The 15469-nt window shown below is 32.5% G+C and overlaps 3 protein-coding genes across 5 annotated transcripts; all 3 read left to right on the top strand.

The window, feature by feature from the left end:
* The first annotated feature begins 98 nt into the window (after window positions 1-98).
* On the top strand, window positions 99-3574 carry LOC8283815 (beta-1,4-xylosyltransferase IRX9). Its single transcript, XM_002525128.4, has 3 exons — window positions 99-1006; window positions 1732-1966; window positions 3169-3574. Exons 1-3 carry the CDS (start codon window positions 318-320, stop codon window positions 3355-3357), a joined length of 1113 nt encoding a protein of 370 aa, XP_002525174.2. The 5' UTR covers window positions 99-317; the 3' UTR covers window positions 3358-3574.
* A 3126-nt stretch (window positions 3575-6700) lies between these two features.
* Window positions 6701-11078, top strand: LOC8283816 (protein IQ-DOMAIN 2). 3 transcript variants are annotated; one of them, XM_048369627.1, is made up of 6 exons: window positions 6701-6931; window positions 7583-7671; window positions 7761-8075; window positions 9070-9291; window positions 9659-9778; window positions 10102-11078. In XM_048369627.1, the coding sequence occupies exons 2-6, from the start codon at window positions 7597-7599 to the stop codon at window positions 10807-10809; spliced, it is 1440 nt and encodes a 479-aa protein (XP_048225584.1). In that variant the 5' UTR covers window positions 6701-6931; window positions 7583-7596; the 3' UTR covers window positions 10810-11078. The 3 variants fall into 3 exon arrangements, with proteins under 3 accessions (XP_048225584.1, XP_048225583.1, XP_048225585.1); XM_048369626.1 differs by having other exon boundaries at window positions 6701-6995; XM_048369628.1 differs by lacking the exon at window positions 6701-6931 and adding an exon at window positions 7243-7263.
* Window positions 11079-11922: 844 nt separating this feature from the next.
* LOC8283817 (60S ribosomal protein L2, mitochondrial) lies at window positions 11923-15109 on the top strand. Its single transcript, XM_002525130.4, is given in 4 exon segments — window positions 11923-12087; window positions 12571-12692; window positions 13656-14460; window positions 14462-15109. Coding segments are annotated over 4 exon segments (987 nt in total). The 5' UTR covers window positions 11923-12084; the 3' UTR covers window positions 14519-15109.
* The last annotated feature ends 360 nt before the right edge of the window (window positions 15110-15469 follow it).

The following is a 15469-nucleotide window of genomic DNA, read 5'->3' as shown; positions in this document are numbered from 1 at the left end:
GAGACAACTAAATGAAGCAATGCCTCACCTCCCCTCCTGAATAAAAGAAAAGGCTTCAAATGAAAACAATGTGCTTTTTGAGTTTGCTAGTTACCATCACATAACAGTTAGCTAATTTCCATCTTCACTTCAAATAAAAAAGATAAATTCGATTCTTGTGGTGTATTCTTGGTGATATTCAAACATGACACGCCACGTTATATATATATATTGCAGTCTTCTGCATTTCTTCATTCTCTCTCTAGTAATTAAGACCCCTTTTCACTGAAAAGAACACACAAACTTAGATTTCAGTCATAGTTCAAGATTTTGGTGAAATGGGGTCTGTAGAAAGATCAAAGAAGAAAGTACAGTTATGGAAGAAAGCTGTAGTTCATTTCTCTTTATGTTTTGTTATGGGGTTTTTCACAGGCTTTGCTCCTACTGCTAAATCTTCAATATTTTCAAGTCATATTTCTTTATCAAACAAGCCACAGTTCTCTCCACAACCAACTGAAATGCCTCATCCAGCAGTAACGCCGCTGCCTGGTAGCAATGTCAATAAGGCCACTGTGGTATCTGATCAAACTCCAGTGCCAGTTCAACGTGAAAATCAAGAAGAGGAAGTAGAACGAGAAGAAGAAGAAGAAGAAGAAGAAGAACCCAAATTGGCACCAAGGAAACTAATAATCATTATCACACCAACGAGTACTTTGGTTCGGTATCAAAAGGTATTTTTGAGGAGATTAGCCAATACTATAAAGTTGGTTCCCCCACCATTGTTGTGGATTGTCGTGGAAGGGCAAACAGACTCGAATGAAGTATCTGAGATGCTTAGGAAAACAGGTATTATGTACAGGCATTTGGTGTCAAAGGAGAATTTTACTGATATACGAGCTGAATTGGATCATCAAAGGAATGTTGCTCTTAGACATCTTGAGCAACACAGACTTAGTGGGATTGTTCATTTTGCTAGCCTTTCCAATGTCTATGATCTTGCCTTCTTTGATGAGCTCAGAGATATTGAGTATGTGCTTTTCTCCTCTCCCTTCATAGTAACTTTTTGCTCTAAATAGAGTTCAAACTCATAACTTATCTCCAACTTCAGCACTATTGAGTTAAAACTCATTGGTTCATTATTAGTTATTGCCATGATAGTCATTACTTAAGTTTCCAAAATATTATACTTTAAAGGGTCACAAAGAGAATAAAAAGAAAAAACAAAAGAGGAAGAGAAAAAGGATTTGAGGTTCTTGCAAGTAGGAACATAGTCTTGGCTTAGGTGGTATTCTCAAAGTTTAGGTTTTTCTTGAATTGATCTCAAGTGAATTGGTGCACCAAATACAAGTCCTATAGTCATCATTTATCAAACATAGCAAAAGAAAATGTAGGATTGGCCAGGAAAAAGAAAATAAATAAAAGCAACCCAATGAATCCTAAATATTCAATTTGATCAAATTGACCATTTCTAATTCGTTTATATTCTATTGGGCAATAGGAAAGATATAGAAAGTAGAAGGGTAGGTACTTTATGTGATCTGTTCCTAAAACATTGGATGGATGGATGTACCCTCCATGAAAGTAGATTCATTAGTGTATATTTATTAAAAGAAGGCAGATTTGGCACCTTAAATCAATCTAATAAATCTTTATTTATTTATTTATGAGAGTGTTTTGTATTCTTTTGGATATTTTCTTGTAGGGGTAGGTTGCGTAATTTGAAATTAAAGGTAAAAAGTATTATATTTGCAGGGGTTTTGGGACATGGCCGATGGCATTACTATCACCAAACAAGAATAAGGTGATAATTGAAGGACCAATATGTGATTCATCACAAGTTATAGGATGGCATCTAAAGAAAATGAACAATAATAATCAAACGGATGCAAGGCCTCCAATTCACATTTCAAGTTTTGCATTCAATAGTTCTATTCTCTGGGATCCTGAGAGATGGGGTCGCCCTTCCTCCGTTCCACATACTTCACAGGTATGCCTATCTAAATTCTTTTTAATTTTCACATAAATCCAATTCAGAAATAATAAATTTTCAATAATTTTAATAAAAGTTCGAACTTAAAGACCCTTTTCAATTTTTATGAATAAAAATATCAATCACGTCATTCTTATACAATTATATTTATAGAAATTGATTATTAAACTCGATGCGATTGAGGTATTAGATTACATAACTCTCCATCAATAAAAATAATATATTGATGCTTTTGAAGTACAATTAAAATAATCTTCATGTTGCTTCAATTCATTACTAGCATGAAAGTTCTCAAAAGTGTTAAAAGATTCTGTCCACCTTAATTGCAATTATGCATCCATGAAAAACTTGCATAGAACTTTGCTTCCTCTTTCTCTTGTAATGGTAGATTGAAAAAAAAAAAATAAACAAACAAAATATGAAAAGGGTAGAACCTATCTTTAAGTATACATATGTAAAGTTAATCATAGCTTCAACTCTCCAGCTGGGATCCAATCATACCAGCTGCTAGACATAAAGATTTTGCTTTGAAATTAAACATTTTTGGTTTAGCAGACATTTGGCCAACCTCTAAAACCATATATTATATTCAGAATATATATGTGCATAATTAGCCACTTGGTAATGGCATGACAATGATATTTTTCTTGACTTGTTACCAACTCAATTTATATTATTTAACTTAGAATTAAAAACATATTTGTTAATCTATTTGCTAGTAATCTCCACATTAGATTTAAAGGAAAAATATGCATCTAAAAGTTGCAGGCATTTATTCTGATAGTAGCTTTTTACCAACTAATTAGGACATAGAAAGGTATATTTCATCCAAAATTCTGGTGCTTAACATTTGATTGCTGACAACATAAAACTAAACAAAAAATGGGCAACAATCAACAAGAAGAAACCTCTTTTAAAACCTTTTTCAGCAGTCTCAGATGATAATTAAATTTTGTTGGATTGTTGCTATGATTGTTCTTAATAACAATAAAAAGAAAGCTGCTTATCAATGTATATATGCAAGTTTCTTCTTAACTTATTCTTATATGATTTTTCTTTTTGACCCCTTTAGAAATTTTAGAGGAAAGCAGCTTTCAAGATTTATATTCCCAACTCTGAAGCTTTTTTATAATACTTTAAATTTGTAAATTTCTGAAATAACAATTTTTTTTTTTTGGTTAATTTTGTTTGCTTGGCAGAATTCAATCAAGTTTGTGAAACAAGTAGCACTTGAAGATGAGACAAAGTTAAAGGGAATCCCACCAGAAGAGTGCTCCAAAATCATGCTTTGGCAGCTTAAATTTCCCATTGAAAAAGAATCATATGATCCTCTCTCAAATGTTGCATCTGATGGGAATAGTGATGAAGGAGATAAATCAAGAAGATAAAAATAATGGGTTAGAAAGGTTCAATTTGATCAAGAAATTGATCTTTGGGCAGGAATTATCATAATTCTTTTTTTCCAATTGTCTTTGTATAAATTTATGATCCCTCCATTTTTTTTCCTACCTATTTGATTTTGCTGTAGTATGAATATATATAGGGAGAGCTCATCACTCAAGAGTAAGAACATTGATTAATATGAGACACCAACATTCTGAAGTATCACCTCTCTATCCCAATTTCCTTTTCTACAAACATTATAGGAGAAATTGAGATTTTAATTCAGTAAAAAATAAATTTAAATGTTTATTTTGATATGCATAACAGTTAGAAAAATTGAAGATATCTTGCACTATATTTTCATCTAAACTATTAAGGGAATGTCTATAATTGTTATTATATTTTTTCTTTTTTGGAATTATTGTTAGATGTTAAAAATAATAGATTTTTGTTTTAATTTAATAGATTGATTTATTAAATATTTTATGAACTATCTTTTTCAAATTTGTTTCAAATTTGTTTATAACTTAGTAGTTTAATCTTTAATCCACTAAATTCCATGCCTATTTTTCTTTACCTTTTTCATTTGAAAGTATGTATTTCCTATGTGCATTTCTAGCTAATAATTAATATTTTTATTTAATAAAATTATAAAAGTCTTAAATTCAAGTTTCTTCATCTATAATTCATTAATATTAGTATTAATTAACCATCTTTAAAATGAGACAGTTTCTAGATCCATAAGTAGAGGTTCATTCTAACTCATGGCTGTTATCGAAATTAAAAAATAAAAAATAACAAAAGAAATTTATATATTTTTTTTATTTTTTCATAAAAAATATGATGTAAATTTTCTTTTATTTTTTATTGTTGAGAGATATTAGAAATATAATTTTTTAATATTTTTATAAAAGTACAATATTGGTTTCTTTAGTTATTTTTTTGACAAAACAACTAAAAAATAATTAAAGAAAAACCAAAAAATAATTGAAAAAAATAATCATACCTATTTTTTCAGAAAAATAGTAGTGTTCTCAAAAAAATTTACATAAAAAAATGATATTTCTTATTAATTTTAAAATTTCTATTAGAAAAACATACTATGGAAAAAGAAGATAAAATGTTTTTTTTTTTTTTTCAATTTAGGCCCAAGGCTCTAAAGTGAGATGAATTTCAGACTCCCCTTTCTGTCTCCATGGGCCTATAATGGATGTGCTACCACCTTTGTCGACACAGGCAATTGATTAGTGTACTGTTCTTGGGTTAATTAAGTCTCATTAATTAATTGTTTAATCAAATATTCAGATATTTAATTAACCTCCTAGCTAATATATGTCAAGAGGAAAAAAGAAAAAGAAAACAGAGTCCTAAACTGGTATTATAAAGAAAGCATTTAATTATATGATCAATTAGCATAAATTTTAGTAATTTTAATGCAATTTCAATTTGATGTTACCATATTTTTCTCATAAAAATTTATTTATATTTATTATAAATGGTAAATTAATTAATAAAACTAATAAATAATGGTAAAAAGAATCTGAATCAAAAAATGCTACTTTAACTCCTTTTAAATTATTTTTAACATATAATATTTTTACAAAACAGTTTTTAATTATTTTTTATTAATAAAATAATTCTATAAAAATATATTATATGAACAATAATAGTTAAAATATTTAATATTTTAGTTGTGGAAAATAAAAAATAATAATAAAAAGAGAAATGGTGAGGTGGATGGAGGTTTAGGTTTAATTATCTAAATCAAAAAATCTCACCAGGAAAAATCCAAATTGGACATGCAAACTACTTAGCAGAAAACATAGAGACCTCAAACATTATTGTTTTGTTTTATTATCTTATCTAACAAAAAGAAAAGGGTACCTCAAGATTATTGTTTTCTTTCATTTTCTAATATAATTCAGATGATCCTCCCTTTTCATCTAATCTTACAATCTTCTATTTGAGTTCAATCCTACATTATTGTATTACTTTTATTCAATCTTTTATTTGAATAATTATTGTGTTTTTGATGTGCGACTTCATTTAATAAATGTATGTATTTTGGATACAATTATTTGAATGTTATTAAAAAAAAAAAGTGTTTATTAGATTCAGTTAAAATTAAAATTATTTAAAGCCCTGTTTAAGATTATGTTGGCAAAAGTACTTCAAAATACAAAGTTTTAAAATATGCATCTTGAATTCTGAAACCTTCTTTTGAAAAAAACTCTAAAAAAAAATAAAAATACAGGTTTCACAAAAACAATTTATAAAAATACATTAAAATTTAAACATTTTTTTTTTAAATATTCAACAATCTCAAATAGATTTTAAATATTATAAAAATAGAGCTTATATATCTGTTAAACTAAAAAATATAATATTTTAAATAGCTAAAAATGAAGTGTTTTTAAATATATATTTCACAGTAAAAAAAGGGAATAATTCTGATGCAATGCAGCACAGAAAATAAAATCCTCATTTGATTGCAAACAAACATGGCCCTACCCAAAGAAAGAAAAATAGTATGTAGAAAATTTGAGCATCAAATGGAATGGCTGGCCAAATTGCCAAACCAACTCCAATAATTAGATGAGTTGTTGAATTAGGGACATGAATGCCACTCATTACAATTATTATTATTATTATTATGCATTACAAATTATGTTTGTTTATTTATTTAAAAAGCTTGCCCTACTCTACCCCACTCCACTGACTAAATTAGCTTAGCCTTGTATCACAATTAAACTAAATTAAGCAAATTAAACAGGAATTTTGGATTATGTTAGGTTTAATCACCATGTGCTCTTGTTTGGTATACTATTTGTATTACTGTTGACTTGTGCATTTATCCAACATTTTCTCAACGGCTACTTATTTTTGCTTCCTGTGGGCAAAGCTTGAACCCAAAGGGAGAAAAAGTCTATAGTGCCCTTTTTCAACTTTGTTACAGTTTATTTATGTGATTTAAGCCAAATGAAAATGACCCAACTATGGTGTCACCTGACTGATTTTATAATGATTATAAATGCCTAAAACAGGTCCCTATAAATGAGATTCAAACCCTTCTAGTATAATAAAAATACATATCACCCTAAATAGTTATTTAGGTATAATAAATTTAACAAAAAAAGGAGAATAATAAGATTTTACATGAAAGTGAGGATAGACCGTAACTTGCACAGATTGACAGTGTAAGTAGCGGCAGGAAAAGGGCAAAATGATCGGGAAAAGACAGAACATAAGATCCCTGCACCGAAAGAATGGGGGGTGAATAGGTTATTACATTAATAAAAGTGGGTCCAATCTCTTCTTTTACCAATTCAAGGAAGAGAGAGAGAGAGAGAGAGAGAGAGAGAGAGAAGTGGGGTCACACTCACACTCTTAGCTGCTAAACCAGCTGAGCTGTGTCTTCTTCATTCATATTCCCTCTTTGTTTTAACCAAAAAGAAAAGATCTGTACTATTTCATCTATCTGTATTGGAACCAACTGCTCTCTGCTTCTCTCCTTTTTCTTCAATCTCGTATCTGTTTCCTGGACGGGCAAATAAAGAAGAAAAGAGAAAGTATAGATAGGTGACCATTCGTTTCTCTGATTTCACTTCAACAAAAGTTCTTTCTTTGAGATCTATATCTGCTGGTACTTTCTTTTTCTTTCTTGCCCAGTTTTATGGACCCCAATTTCAAGATTTTTAACTTTTCTGTTAGTTATAATTCGCTTTTTTCTTTTGGGTAGTAATGGGTTTTGTTCCTTCTTTGCTTAATACATCACTGCGTTCTGTCGGTGGATGTGTTATTATAATTGTTATTTGGGAATTCTTTGTTTGTTTGCTGAGAAAATGTGGGAAATGTGTAAATATGGAAACTTTATCACTTAACTGTTTTCAGTTCATGGTAAACTCCAAATGGTAATACAATCACTTTGATTACTTCGATAAACAATTGGGACAAACCAAAACTGATTGGCTTAGTTATTTCTTTTTTGTTTTTATTTTTCCCGCTTGTAGTTGTTCAATTCTTTTCCTTTTTGGTCACTTTACGCTTATCGTGTTATCTCAATTCTCTTTTTCACTTATTTAGATATTTCCAGGAAATTTGCTGCTGTGTACAATTGTTTCTGTTACAATTGATAATCCTTGTTAATTTATGCTGGTTTGATTTGGCTTATATTTATCAAATTTACGTGATCTAGTGAAATTAAAATCCCAAATTTGATATCTTGATTAGGGAATGCTAAGAAGATGGGGAGGAAAGGAAAATGGTTTTCTAGTGTAAAGAAAGCTCTTAGCCCTGATTCCAAGGAGAAGAAAGAACAGGTATTTGACTTCTATTAGTTTTCAAGTGTAGGGAAATTTCTATCATTCTTGGATTTGTTTGTTTTGTAATCTGAGTACTATGTTTCTAGAAATCAAAGAAGAAATGGTTTGGCAAACAACATCAACTGTATTCTGATTCCACCTCTATAGAAAATGCCAGAGATCTTTCTCCTCCACTGCCTCCGCCTCAACCAGAAGAGGTGAAAACAATTGAGACAACAAATGAACAGAATGTGCATGCTGCCTATTCTGTTCCAGTTGCTGCTGCTGCTGCTGAACCTGTTCTTCCTCCCGAGGAGACCACCATGGAGGTTGTTCGAGTGGTGAAGGTAAATAAGTTTGCTGGAAAATCAGGAGAAGAAATGGCTGCAATCAAGATTCAAACTGCATTTAAAGGATATTTGGTATGTTATACTATATTACCATTAGTATCTATTATTATCTATTTTTGGGTGTTGCATGGTTAAGTACATCTCTGTCACTCTTCATAGATTTTGTCAGCTTTATATTCAAGCCAATTTTAATTTGATATATTGATGGAGATTTCTTTTCCCCTTCTATATAATATCTCTCTAGAATTATGTCACGTATTGTTATAACGTTCAAGCAGTTCTTTTCAATCACTAAGGCAAGACCCACCACACTTTTCTTCAGGTGAAAAAGAACATGAATAAGTCACTTATATCCATGCCTCTCTGTCAAAAGTAAAACTGCAATTGCCATAAATGCAACCATGAGAAAACATTTTGCAGTTTTGCAGTTTAGAAGCTGTCAATATAGATATTTTATCTATTTATCAGTCAAAATTTTCATAACTAGTCACTTATGTAATTCAGCTTTCTTATTGTATAGCTTTCATAGTCTAACTTTATTATAAATTTCTTGTCAAGTCGCAAAATAAATTTAATTAAGGAAAACATGAGAAACACAATATTCATTATGTAATGGTATTTAACTTTCTCCCTCAAATACCTAATATTTATCTCTTTGTGCTTGCACTCATTGTTTATGAACTAGGAAAAAGGAGGAAAAAGAAGGAATTTTAAAGAAAAAGGAATGAGTGAATAGATATATCATTAGAAGACATTTGTGGTGTTTTTTCATGTTCAAAACAATTATATCCTGACTCATTTGGAGATTCTTTTATACTAAGATTAGAAAGGAAAATACATTAAGCATCTAACTTCAGGATTTATTGATTCTCTGGTAATTTAGGGCCTTATTTCCATTTTAAAACACTTTATTATTGTTTTCCTTTACTGGAAGGAGTGAGTGAACAGGGGAGAGAGGAGTATCGGGGATGGAAGTGTGAGCTCAAACTTTTATACTTATATTATTTTGATTGATGAGTGGACATACTGAGCTACTCTTGCATTCTATTTTGATTTCCATTCTCAGGCAAGAAGGGCATTACGAGCTTTACGAGGGCTGGGGAGACTCAAATCGCTGATGGAAGGGCCTACTATAAAACGACAAGCCACACACACCCTACGATGCATGCAGACTCTAGCCAGAGTGCAGTCTCAGATTCACTCAAGGAGAATTAGAATGTCAGAAGAGAACCAGGCCCTCCAGAGGCAACTCCTACAGAAACATGCACAAGAGCTTGAGAAGCTGCGGGTCTGTCGCTTTCCACTTTGTTTTGAAATTCTCTACTTAACTGGGCCATTTCTCCTAGTATGATTAGTTTTCCAATTAAAGGGGTGCTTGTGTGGTTTGTTCTTATGCCCATGAAATAAATTGATGATAGTGAATGAAGCTTCTTTTCTCAAAATGGAAGCAAATATAGGTGATTTAATTGTTTCTATACAATACTTTGGTTTCTTAGTAACTTCATAACTCTGCTAGCTATCAAGAGTCAAGACAATATTTTTTATTTAGATGAACATCATTTAAAGTACTTGCATCTCATTTCTTCAGTGGACTATTGCTGTGGCTTTTAGTCCTGTCCTTTCTGCTGAAACTAACTGTGTGCATATTGAAACAGATGGGAGAGGAATGGGATGACAGCCTACAGTCGAAGGAACAGATTGAAGCTAACCTGCTAAACAAGTACGAGGCAGCTATGAGAAGAGAAAGAGCACTCGCTTATTCATTCACCCATCAGGTGATCAATTTCTTCAAATATTTTGTCCGTCTGAGGGCATTAAGAGCATTGCATGGTTTGATTACTTGAAAATGTAGCTTCTGCTTAGACGATTTTAAGATCTGAAAAAAGCCAGTTAAAGTAGCTTGGTAAAAGTTTGGTAGATAGTGGTTTAAAGTAAAATAGTTACTGGATTGTGGTCAGCTGCTGTATCCTTTCATATATTATATTACTAAAATGGTCGGTGCTTACACCATGCTTGAATAAAAGATAATATGCCTTCAAGTTCTTTTAGCTTATTTAGAGTTTCTGTGGGCCTAATCTAGCTTGAAATCTCTTTACAGCAAACCTGGAAGAACTCTTCAAGATCTGCGAATCCTATGTTTATGAGTTCAAGCAATCCAACCTGGGGCTGGAGCTGGTTGGAACGATGGATGGCAGCCCATCCTTGGGAGAAGGGGGGCATGACAGAGAAAGAACTCAGTAATGACCACTCATCTGTAAAGACTGCAAGCCGTAGCATGGTTGGAGGAGAAATCAGCAAGTCTTATGCTCGCTACCAGCTCAATTCTGATAAACTATCACCCGCAGAAAGTGAGAAGGTAAGGCAAACGATGAGCCCACGTTCGCCTTTGACTCCTTCCAAGCCAGGTTCTTCTACAATTGCTAGAAAATTGAAGTCAGCAAGCCCAAGGAGTAGCATTGGAGGTGCAGATGATGACAACAGAAGCATAATCAGTATGCAGTCAGATCGATATAGAAGGCACAGCATTGCAGGATCATCAGTGCGTGATGACGAGAGTCTTGGTAGCTCTTCAGCAGTTCCAAGTTACATGGTACCTACTGAGTCTGCAAGAGCTAAGTCCAGGTTACAGAGTCCACTCGGGGTGGACAAAAATGGAACGTCGGAGAAGGAAAAAGGACCTTTGGGGCCAGCAAAGAAACGACTTTCTTACCCACCTTCACCGGCCAGGCCTAGACGGCAGTTAGGTCCACGAAAGATGGAGAGCAACTTAAATGCAGAAATTGCTGTGGCCAATGGACAGGGCTAAAAAACTTCTGAAAGTCAAAGAAATGAGGAAGGAAGAAGCAATTATGATTTGGGGTGAATCCTCTCCTGTTGTTGAAAGTATTTATTCATGGCTGAGAAAGTGTTGTTTTGGGGTGAAACTAGTCTCCTGATTCAGTTGTTTCACGGGTATTGCTTATAATTTGTTATTATGTATTTGTTTATATGTTTACTGTTATTCATTGTTTGAGACCTTCATTCTGATATTTGTATTATGAAAAAAATAAATAATCTCCACATGACTTTGAAACAGCTTATTATTATTGTCTTCTCTTATTGAATTTCTTGATTCATCCAATTGACTTCATTTCTTGACAATTTCAGCAGACAAATCACACCAAACTGTTACATTTTAGTAGCAATAAATAAGATTGCAATTCTGGTTTATTGAAACCTTCTATTGTATAATCATTTAAAGAAGTTCATCCATTCCACAATTTATATTAGGTTTAGAAAATTTACTTTTTTCTTTTCTAAAATTAACAATTAGATTATTTTTTAACAATTACTAAAATGGAAAATAAAAGTCGAGTAAAATCAGAATTTTTTTGGTTGAAATTCATAAATTTATAGAATTTATTTTTGAATCTAAAATTTATATACTTTAAATTGAGTGAAAGTTAATTTAGTATTCTACATAATTAAATTTGTATGAAATTAGTTATAACTAAACTAAATTCTAATAAAATATATAAAATTTTAAATAAATCTCAGATTAATAAATTAATATATTTTATAATATTAAAATATCTCTTTTAACTTTATTGTTTTATTTTTTTTTATGTCTTTTATTTAAATAGAATAAATCTTTTTATGAATTTAAACTAAACATAGCATTAAACTCAATTAAGTGAAGAATATATTGTTGAATAATAATTTTATTTTTTTACGTTAGTTAATAATATTTTCTTTCTTAATTATCAATTTTAATTTAATAATAAATTCAAAAATAGTTAAATAGCAAATCATCAAATTAAATGCAGATTTATAGGTGAGAAATCATTAATGGTATAAATTTAATTTCTTGTTAAAAAGTTAACGAGTGATTTTTTTATTATATTAATAAAATTGAAACTTGAGGACTATTAGTTCACTTTTCAAACAATAGGGATGTAAGTTCAATGGTATACACGACGATAGAAAGAGGCGGCAGTTCGAAACCATATAAGCGGCTCTTCCAGTGTTATATAAACGCATCTATAAACAAAATTAAATCTTAGGTTTCTTTGTTTCTTCTTCTTCTTCTTCTTCTTCTTCAATGGTGAGTGCTGATCTTTCTTTATATTTCTTTGTTTCTTTATTGCCCAGTTATTTTTTTCATCAACATTTTGCATAGGATTACGGTTGATTTTTGAGTAAAGTTTGTTTCTTTCCAGTCGATTATACTCTTAAAATACGGCTTAGGGCTTTGGGTTCTGTTTTTCCGATTGAGATTATTAAGATTGACGGGTTTTGGGTTATGTGATTTTGCGGGTAATGTCAGCTGGGATCATGAGATTTTTTGATTTTGGATTTCTCACAACAAAGAATGAGCATACTGGCTTACAGCTGGTTTGTTGGAACACAGATTTTCTTGTTGTTCAAATAGTGAAGCTGATTACTCTTTCTTCCTCTGTATGATATTTTTTTCTAATGTCCTATACTACGACATAGAAGTTGTACTTCACTTTTGTGATCTCTATGGTGTTGCATGGGAGAAAAACAAACATCGTCTCATTAATATCTTGAGTAAAATTTGTATCAGGTTGCACCAATCATAGCCCAGGCGTGGCAGGCGTTCAAGGCCAGACCACCAACAGCCAGGTTACAAAGATTTTATGTAGGTGGTTTTCAACCTACCATGACAAAGAGGGAAGCAGGAATCAGGTACTGTTGTCATATCAAGTAGTTAAAACTTTTATTTACTATTGATAGCTTGGTATATGTTCTTCTTTGAGATGTACAAGGAAAACATTATGTAATTAGAAAGTGTGTATTTTAAATCATAAAATTTGATGAATGGTACTTCAAAAAAAATGGCGATCTAAGTTTTCCTGTATAGAAATTATTTATTTATTCGAACATGAGTGTCTCTAATGAGATGAGCACTGAGCCCTTTAGAGAGTGTGCCACTGATTTACTTCTTGCAATTAAAGTTCTTGGCTTTTAAACCTATTGCCGTGACATTGAAATTCCTAGCTCTTAGTATGTATATGTACTGTGGCTTAGAATAAGGGACTTGAGTTTGTTAAGTTCTCAATTTACACGCCTGTCAGAAGAGGGAGGATCATCATACTTGTAGATATTTAGATCTGTCTGCGTAGTGAGTGACTACACAATCCTATTCAGTAGGTGCAAATTTATTCAAGAGGCTTCAGTTACATAATCAGGCTACTTGGTGCATTCTTTTGATGCTATCGACATGTCCCATTTAAACTAGACCATTCTGCAATGGCTTAGCATTCCAAGTTGGGCCCCACAAGGCTCGTATCCAATTCTTGAAATTACTGCAATTTGAATTACTGTTGGATTCACATTGATGTAGTCTAATTGGAGAATCATGAACTCTTCTATTTCATGTTCACTGAATTGATTTTACACGGACATTTTGCTCGGTAGGCATAATTTAACTCCACAAGTCCTGTTTAAGCCTGCATTTTGATGCTGTTGACATGTCCCAATCTTGCTTCCTTTGTCAAGTCAAGGAACAGACAGTATCCTTGCAATTTTAGCCGTAGTTTAACTCCACAATTCCTGTTAATGTCTGGCTTGTCAGATGTGAAGTTCTGCAGTGCCTGCAGTGATCCTGGCTGATTTATTTATATATATGTATGTAATTGTTTTCATCAGGAAAAGTACTCCAGCAATTAAGGATGTAAAAGGAGCCCCAAAAAAACTGACTTCACATGTAGGAAAGACTGCTGGTAGGAATTCTGCAGGGCGTATTACGATTTTTCACCGAGGAGGTGGAGCAAAGCGATTGTATCGAAGAATTGATATGAAACGAAGCACTTCATCTATGGGCGTCATAGAAAGGATAGAGTATGATCCAAATCGGTCCTCTCGGATTGCTCTAGTACGATGGGTTGAGGGCGCACACCTACGCTTCCAAAAGAAATGCAAGGCAGTTGAGGAGGAGTTTGTTCCACCACCAAAGGTTCTTGAACCCACTACAACCACTCCTTGTGGTCTGTTTTCATTGGCTTCCCTGTCTATGGAAGTGGATCAAAGAAAGATAGCTTGCTCCCCTTCTGGACTGGCAGCAGCTTATGCAGTTGTTGGTCTTCAAACTGGAATGCCTCCTGGGTCAAAGACTATTAAGGGTGCAGAAAGCAAAAAAACTTGTGTGAGGGATGTCTTCTTGTCTGCCTTCTCCACTTCAAGGGCCAAAAGAGAGACTGCACCCTTTGCCCTCAGTGGTTCTCTTAATGTTCCGAGGATAGCAGTGGCTGGGGCAAAGCCCTCCTTTTTTGCCCCTCAAATAGGAGAGAAAGATGCAGGAAAAAGCACATTCTCTCTTAGTGAGATCCAGAAATTGAACCCCCAGAGCGTCCTCTGGGCCAATAGGAGTAAACGTAAAGCAGCAGTTTCTTGGCAGAGTTTTAGGTGGCAAGACGCTTTGGGGTTTGTTGGAGACGCCAACTGCAATAAATCTAAAGCCTGAAACTGATAATGTTAGCTTTTCTGAAGGTGATGCATGTAAAACCATCTAGCTAAAGGAAGTAATCAGTACCTTGCTTTAGAAGAAAACCAAAGGTGGTCAGTCTTTATTTTTGATGCCAGACTTCGATCCGTGCAGCAGGGCCATTCTGCAACAGTAATGAGGTTAAGTTAGATTTAGGAGTAATATGCTTCAAAGAGCACCTGCAATAATAATCCAAAAGAAGCGACTTGGTTAAATTGGTTTTCCAGTGGCTGATTAGAAAATATTTTATGTTTTTGCTTATGAACGTGTTCTTTTGCGAGAAATAACTCGGTTACTTGACTCGGGCTTTTGGATGTCAAGTAGAGGTGACATGAAATTTGATTTTATAAGGGTTATTCCTTGTGGTATTACCTCAGGTTCCTTTCTTCCTCAGTTCTTCTAACATCTCTGTTTGTTCTAAGATTATGGCGCCTAGGATACTCCTACAACATTGGTAATATTATTTATTTCTCCATTGACAGGATATGGAACCTTCTGTTGCAGTATTTATTCGTGTATTCATACTTTTCTATGGGTGCATTGTACAGTTCATCAGTACAAGAATTTTCTCCCTTTGACAAATCTTGGATTGAATGACAAGTAGCTTTCTTGTGGTTAAGATTAGTGTGGATGATTCTGTCATAAAACAAAATTCATTGTGATCTCTTCAAACAATTTTGAATTCTGCATTTTATATCATTCAATTCAAATCAGATTTATCCAAATTTGTACTTAGAAATTCAATAGAAAAATAGTTTAATAATAGCTCTTGAGTTATTCATTTAATAGTTTATATTAAGAATATCTTTTATTAATTGCTATGAGTACTGTCATTTACTATTAAAATTTACCTTCTTAAATTTGGAACGCTAATTTAATTTTCTTTTAGAATAACTGTAAGAAATTGAATTAAAAAAATTCAGAGAAAAAGTGTCTAAAATTAAAAAGAATTCAGATTTCTTCAATCTGTAAATTAATT

This window comes from Ricinus communis, chromosome 10 (assembly GCF_019578655.1).
Source record: "Ricinus communis isolate WT05 ecotype wild-type chromosome 10, ASM1957865v1, whole genome shotgun sequence".
Lineage (NCBI taxonomy): Eukaryota > Viridiplantae > Streptophyta > Magnoliopsida > Malpighiales > Euphorbiaceae > Ricinus > Ricinus communis.
Note: the sequence above shows the minus strand (reverse complement) of the source record. Positions and strands in the feature narration are given on the sequence as shown.